This window comes from Squalius cephalus (assembly GCF_949319135.1).
Source record: "Squalius cephalus genome assembly, chromosome: 7".
NCBI classification, from domain to species: domain Eukaryota; kingdom Metazoa; phylum Chordata; class Actinopteri; order Cypriniformes; family Leuciscidae; genus Squalius; species Squalius cephalus.
This window is the reverse complement of record NC_137128.1, coordinates 21,270,998-21,278,906: the sequence shown is the minus strand read 5'-3', so window position 1 is coordinate 21,278,906 and position 7,909 is coordinate 21,270,998. Positions and strand designations below refer to the sequence as shown.

Sequence of the window (7,909 nt, the reverse complement as noted above, 5' to 3'; positions counted from 1 at the left end):
TTAGGGGCTGAACTTTTCTACACAGTGTCTCAGTAGTCTGGAAGTGTAGTTTCCACTTCCTGATAACTGAACAAGAAGTGTATCCATTGTATACACCCATTGTATTATAAAAAAAAAAAAAAACACCTTTTCTTTTTTTAAACTGGCCTTCTGGGGAAAAAAAAAATCTGGAAACGCTAAAATTTAATGAAATAAAAGTCACATAAAAATTATTGATATAAATGAATACATAAAAAATATCAAGCTTGAAACTGAAAATGAAAGGGGTTTGAACACTTTTGCAAGGCACTGTAGTTTAATTTCCACTGAAAACCATTTGCAAATCATTTTTATTTGTAGATGAAATTTTACATTTTACATTAACAAGCATTGAAAACTAAGTAAATAAGTGCAAACATAAGGCTAAAGGCCCGTGCACACCAAGAACAATAACTACAACGATAACTGTAAAGTTTGAATCATTGTTCAAATTCTATAAGAATATCAAAGACCACACCACAGCTATAACTTTAACGACAGAGGAAGGATATCATTTGTATCACTTTAAGAACAATTTTTTTTTCCCAGCTGATGAACGATAAAAAATTGTCAGAATCCACCCGACTTTAAGGAGCTTGAGTATTTAAAGCGTCAGACGACATAATTGCAGCACTCGCTTATAGTATACAGAATGTGTTGGTGTGGAAGCCAATTATTGTTACAGTTAACTTTCTTGGTGTGAACAGGCCTTTCAAATATGGAATCTGCCATCTCAGAAATCCAACTGGAGTGGTCTAGTTTTGTGAGTATTGTGTCAGGCACTCTTCCCTGATAACTTCTCATCAAAGTCCCATGGACAAACTTCAGCCATGTTGAGGTAAGAGGACGGTGTTTGTGTTGTGTGGTTCTCAGTTGTTGGAGTGTGTTTATCATTTGAGGTAACACTTGGCAATGGCTCTGTCTCCCAGGGGCAAACCTCAGGACGTTTACTGCTGCTGATGGCGGTGTCTCTAGTAGAGCTCCTTCTCCTGCCAGATGCCACCATAGCAGCTTGGTCTCCCTCTGATGATTGGCTTGTGCGTCGTTTCTCAGAAGGTTTGCTTGAGGAGCTTCTCCGCTCCTTGCTCTTGCAACTTCGTTTATCATCCTCTTTATCTTTAGCTTTCTCTTTGGAAGAGCAGGATCCTTTTCTTTTCGAGCAAGAATCTCTTCTCTTTGAATGGTGTGTGGGGCTGGAAGTCTTGTCCTTGTTGGGGGACAGAGGGGGATCATAATCCCAAGGGCAGATATCCACCATGAGAGCTGGAGGCTGCAAAAGGCTTCCTGTGGACTTTGAGATATCTGAGAGGACCATCCTGGGCTTTCCATCTGTGGGTGTGACACTTTTCTTGCGTCTTGTTCTCTCAGGGGACAGTCCTACAGGCTCCATTTGTTGGCCAGATGGATCTTCGAAGTTCCATGGACTAGCGTCTTTGTGTGCAGTGAGGTTGAGAGGTGATTTAGGCTTCCTCCCTTCATCCCTGTCCCCAGTCTTATCTCTGGAGCGACGGCGATTTGACGGAGATTGGCCCAAACCTTTTTGTTTGTGTTGAGACTTGTGTCCAGTTTTTGCACTGCTCCCATGGATCGTGGTGGTTTCAGAGGGGGCAATGGAAACATGCTTTTGGGCCCTCCCCTCCGATGGAGTGGGTAACTCGTCCACTTCCCAGGGGCACACCTCAGAGAGGTCATACAGGTCCTTGCTCTTCCCTGGTTCAGAACAAATGGAGGGCTGACTGCCGCTCACCTGCTGCTTCATGATGCCCATCTTACTAGGTGTTTTGGTGTACTCAACCGACTGGCTGATGATCATTTTTGGAAAACACTCAGGGGATTCATTGACTTCTGAAAGAGCTGTGCTTTCCCTTGCTTTAAGACCCTTTTTACTGGCATCTTCCACACTGTGAGTCTTCCCCGCAATGCCCAGTGTCCTTTCTTTGGCGTTAGTAATGACAGACAGTGACTTCTGTAACATAGAGGTCCGAAGATGTGCAGACTTTTTTTCTGGTGCTAAATTATGTGCACTGGCGGACTTGCACACTAAGGGCACTGACTCAGTAGATTCAGCTAACTCAACCTTTGGCACCTCATGGTTCTTCTTGTTGGACCTCCGGCCCATCAAGGTGTCAAGCAGAGAAGCCTCAGTAGAAGAGTTCTCCATTTTATCTTCAGGCACCCCATTGGTTTCCCCACCTTGGTCATGTGTATGGTCATAGCTATGAGATCTCTTCAGTGAGAACATCTTGCTCTTCAGGGATTCTTCCCTTGACTTCCCAGAGTGAGACGGGTCAAAGGGGTTTCTCCTCAGGGTGCTTCTGTTACTCCCATGGTCACTTCCATCTCGATCTTCTCGGCTGTACTGGCGACTCACCGTCTCAGGTATTTCTGTGATACGGCGCATAAGTGTCCGTCCAAGTCCTCTCTTGGAACTGCGTTTTTTCTGTAAGTGAGGGTTATTAGCCAGCATCTTCTTTCTTTTATAGATCTCCAGTTGGGAATAGAGTTTCTTGAGCTCCTCCTGACAAAGGCAAAGAACACACACACAAACACAAAAAAACTTCATAATCAAGATTTTCCTACTTGTATCACTTGTAGAAAAACAACTTAATTAAAATATGTATTAAAGGGAGAGTTCACCCAAAAATGAAAATTACCCCATGATTTACTCACCCTCAAGCCATGCTAGGTGTATATGACTGTCTTCTTTCAGACGATTACAATCGGAGATATGTTAAAAAATATCCTTGCTCTTCCAAGATTTATAATGGCAGTGAATGGGAGACAAGATTTAGATGCCCAAGTGCATCCATCCATCATAAAAGTACTCCAAACGGCTTTGGGGGTTAATAAAGGCATTTTTGTAGCAAAGCGATGCGTTTGTGTAAAAAAAAAATCCATATTCAAAACATTTTAAAAACTAAAATAACTAGCTTCCGACAGACGGCCGTACGCATCGATTTACGACGAAAGAGTAACCCCTGACCTGACGCATGACGTATTGACGAAAGCAAAAGCGCAGAGGATAGTGCAAAATAAGACACGGTTACAAATTAGTCTAAAACAAGAATTTTTGTCTGAGGATTTCGATATAAGAGAAGAGGATCTTGAGTTTTTTGCCCAGACCCATTTCTTTAAACCGCGAATGGCGTCAAAACTTACGATACTCCTACATCCTACTTCATACATCACGTCAGGGGTTACTCTTTTGGCGTAAGTCAACTTGCGTAGGCCGTCTGCCGGAAGCTAGTTATTTTAGTCTATAAAGTTTTAAATATGGATATTTTTGCTTCAGAAGGCCTTTATAAACCCTTGTGTGGTGTTCATATTTTTGTTATTCAGCCAGTGTTCGTGGGTCTGGTGGACCCGCTGGAGTTGTATTGATTACTTTTATGATGGACGGATGCACTTTTTTGGACTTCAAAATCTAGACCGCCATTCACTACCATTATAAAACTTGGAAGAGCAATGATATTTTTAAATATAACTCCGACTGTGTTCGTCTGAAAAAAGACAGTCATATACACCTATGGCTTGAGGGTGAGTAAATCATGGGATAATTTTCATTTTTATGTGAACTATCCATTTAAGTGAAAAAGATTTTATTTGGGTGGTTTTGCCTTTATTAGATAGTATAGTAGAAAGTGGACAGGAAGTAAAGAGGAAAACAGGATTGGAAAGGGCCAAGAGCTGGAATTCAAACTCCAGTCACCCAAAGCGCAACTGCGCTGTGCGTCAGGGCACAGATCACGACACCATCGGCTCCAACCACACTTGAAAGTTCCCATAAAACATGGAAACCCAACATGTGTGTGTAAATGATCAAGGGCCAGTAAAGAGGTCTTACCCTAATGTCTTCAGGGTCCAGACTGTGCTCACTCCAGGCTGATGTAATGCTGCTGTTCAGGCAGGAGCCTGAGTGACCCATATCCAGCTCTTCTTCATAAGCCTCTGTGGCTATATCCTCCCGGGTATGAGTTCCAGTGAACAAGAACTGCAGTGAAGGATGAAACAAACTATGAATATTTCATTAAAAACATAACCATAAGCAGTTCAATAGATTTCTATTCTATATTCTATAGATTTAAGGACAAGGATAATAATCACCTTTGGAATGAGAAGTAATCCCAGAGTAACTGTCACTGTCAGGTGCGTATGGACGAAAAATAATATTAGCATCCAGTCAGGATGCAGCCCAGTGCCAAGAGAGAACCTGTAGATGAGACAAATGCTTGTTAAAGGTGCCAAAAAATGATTTTTGACATTTCTTGACTTTCACTCCATACTAGGCTGTTCCTCTGACATTTTTTATTTTGACTTTTTTTTTATGCCAGATCAAAGCTAAATGATGGAGAAACATTTTAGGATCTGGAGCAAATATCACAAAAAAGAGCTTCAAACAGTATAATGAGGGCAAATGTAATTGAATGTGGCGTGGCATCTAAGGGTTTGTTCGGTTTATTTAAACGCTGTTTAGTCAACAGGGTTAAGTATCCTGGTGATGTTGTAGGGGTAATGGAGGTCACCGCTCCTCTGTTACCCAAAGAGTAATGAAATTCAGGCTCATTAATCCCACCGCCTTTCAAGGTCTGCTTTGGCAAAGCATCAAAACAGTGCATCACCACTTTTCAGACAAACAGAGCTTATCTGCTAGAACCAGCAGGGGTTGCAGACCTCGGCAAAGAATGAGAGTGAGGAGAAACATATTCTATTAAAATGGCTAGGCGCTATGATACCTCCATCATAAATAATGGCAGTGTATTTTTACTCTGCAAGTATACTCTAGTGCAAAGGTTTTGACTCGTTTTGCTTCAGGACCCAGATTTCACATGCTTCAAGAGGCAGCCCAACGCTCTACCAAAATGTTTTATTGTACAAATGAAAACAAAAAATATCCTTAAAATCAAATATTAAAAAAAGTATTAACATTAGCTGCATAGACCCAAAAAATATGCAATATTATTAGCACGACATATGCTGAATATTGACATTTTTGTAAATGGATACACATTTTAACAGACTAATGCATAAAACAACAAACACTGAGCCAAATATGTTATTAAGGTTCTGAGCATGAGAAGTGGACTGTCAATTAGCACATTAACATATCACTGCAGTGTTTATTGATGGTTTTATGCTGTTGGCAGCTAATAATTCAATGAAAAAGCATATTGTGTTCGACAAACTACAAGCATGCTGAATATGAGAAATGCACAGTGCATATAGATTTTTAAACATTGTTGAGCTTATACATTTTTCTGTTGTAACTATTCACATGTATATGGCTATTTGTATTTTTAGATTTGCATTTAGCATTGACTGTGGCCCTGTCAGAGCAGACCTAATGCTGCATTCAAGTTCTCCTGGAAAGTTCATACTTATGAAGAAATTATCATTACCACTGTTGTGCTTTCAAATCACACATAAATTCCCTTCTTTCTCTTTAACTTCTTATCAAAGCAAGAAGCATTTTATCTGTAACCTAACGAAACCAAATCGAAAGCAAAGAATGCACATTAGGTGGGTAATTGATGCTTTATCTGTGTATTTTATCATTCTCATGCTGCCACAGAGAAAAATGGGAAATGCAGTTGGTCGTACAAGTCTGTTTCCTCATAAATCAGTTCAATGAGCAGAAATTGCTGGAAAGCTTCAATGGTATTCTTACTTGGTATACAAAAAGACTACAAACTGAATTACAGTATAGCATCAAAATTCACAATTACTTTAAATTATTATAAAGAATACCAATTTGATTTTGTCAATAATTCTTTATTTCAAATGCTCAAAAAGTTAAAACTTATTGGTACTGCCTTCAATGAGTCAGGCATTCGTTATAAATCACACAATAACTACACTTGAATTCAAAATAATGACAATTATTAATTCCTATAACTTATTTATTCATGGTCTCAAAATTAAATGTCTTACATAATGCAAACCTCGAAAGTTGAGTGATTGGCTTGCAAAAATAATTCATTATAATTCACTTTCGCTCACGGATCTCTATATAGATTATAGATATACCATATTATCTACATTATAGAGAAGTGTTTCTGCTATTTTTTTAAATCAACACGGCCATTCCAATGCCATAACTTGTGTATCATCTAGAATTCTAAGTTTCCCATTCTTAAATGTGACTTTGCTCATTCATTCATGTGTTCGGATCTCGTAATTACAATAATTCTAACTCCACTTGATGGGCACATTAAAGATTAAGGCACTTAATTACGACTTCATGATGGTGTTTATATGCACTCAACCCATATACATTCATTCTGACATCACCTGAGCACAACATGTGACCTATTTTTGGGTTGTGACCTACTAGTTGAGAACCACAGCTCGAGGAAAGTGTGGTCAAAGAGAGTGAAATTAAGGAGCAACAGAGCATTCTGAAAGATGGCAGAGAAGACAGGAACAGGGTGAATGGGTTTATTTTAAGCCTTAGTAGTTTTAATGCGCGAGCTGTCTTCAGCAGACATATTTTATGAGCCTTCTCTCAAGTGGCTTATCAGTGCTGTATTCACGATGCTTGTCGTTTAGCTGAGGCCAGCTGTCTTCACCTTCTTTTTACAAGTTTAGTGCAAAGTTCTGCTGATATGACTCAAGTTTTACATTCTAATTGGGGCCCAGACAACTTTCAGTCATTTTTAGGGGGAATGGTTACACAAAACTCCTACAATTCATATTCAACAAATCCCTTCAAATTTGCAATTCAGTGTCACACTGAATGACGGTTGCAGAAAAACTAGAGATATGCATGTCTACATAGAGCCACTAATAAACCCAGTAACTTTAGCATGCTAACGGCCAAAACTGATGTGATTGTCCCTTGAGAAAATAGTACACTTTAGCATACTTTTAAGAGGCGAGTACTTATTATGGGTATAATATACTTTGTAATGTAATGCTTTTAGGACAAGTAATTTCATAATTATTATTATTTTTTTATTTATGAACATTTAAGGTAAACTAAAATTGAAACTTGTATGTCATGTATTTAAATATATTTGTAATTATTTAAACATTTATGATGAAGTTGCAATTTAGTACATTAAAAATATATTACTTTAAATGTAATTCCAAATAACAAGTACTTCACATACACTTTACTATGTTAGTCCACACATCAAAATAAGTGTACTTTAAAGCAAATCTTTTAACTTGACATTATGACAAAAGGCACTTGAAGTGTACTTAAGTGCATTAAGAAAGTCATGAAAGTCTTCTTTTAAGTACACTTAAGTGGACTTTTTTTCAATAAAATATTATATGCAAGTTTTTTAAAAATATACTTTTAAGATTTGAAAAAGTACACTACAAATGCACATAGGGGTAACTACCTGTCATGGGTTGGTGGTTTTAATGAAGCGCTCGAAGGAAAATAACAAGGAAGCTACAAGCTACAAGCTACAAGCTACAAGCTACAAGCTACAAGCTACAAGCTACAAGCTACAAGCTACACATTGACATTTAAACAATACAGGACAAGGAAGTAACTGAAACTGAGGGGTTAAATACACAGGGCAAACAAAAGAGCTAATGAGGTAATTAACTAGACACACCTGAACAGACTACTCAATCAATTAGTAACCAGGGAAACAAACAGGCAGGGAATGGAGGAGAACAGAACCATTTAACAAACTAACAACACTAGAACATATATCAAACAGAATACAAAACATGAAAAGCAGACTCAGACTCTGAAACTCTCCATAAAAGACTGTTTACATGGAGTACTCATCAAGAAGTGCAACCATCTAAGTATTTCAACAGCTCAAATAATGAACAGGTTTTTACTGAATAATTAATATCAGTGCTTAAACAAAAATACAAGCTTCACATTTCTGCTTTTAAACCCTCTGGTATGTTGGCCTGGTTTACTTTT

At 38.5% G+C, this 7,909-nt stretch overlaps 1 protein-coding gene across 1 annotated transcript in view; it reads right to left on the bottom strand.

The window, feature by feature from the left end:
- Nucleotides 1-268: 268 nt before the first annotated feature.
- gpr158b (G protein-coupled receptor 158b) overlaps nt 269-7,909 on the bottom strand; it is a 57,112-nt gene continuing 49,471 nt past the window's right edge. The window contains exons 9-11 of the mRNA XM_079877770.1: nt 4,123-4,228; nt 3,863-4,009; nt 269-2,536 (exon numbers count right to left, since the gene is read on the bottom strand). Of these exons, the coding sequence (XP_079733896.1) occupies nt 794-2,536; nt 3,863-4,009; nt 4,123-4,228 (1,996 nt within the window). The 3' untranslated portion in view covers nt 269-793. The remainder of the gene's footprint in view (nt 2,537-3,862; nt 4,010-4,122; nt 4,229-7,909) is intronic.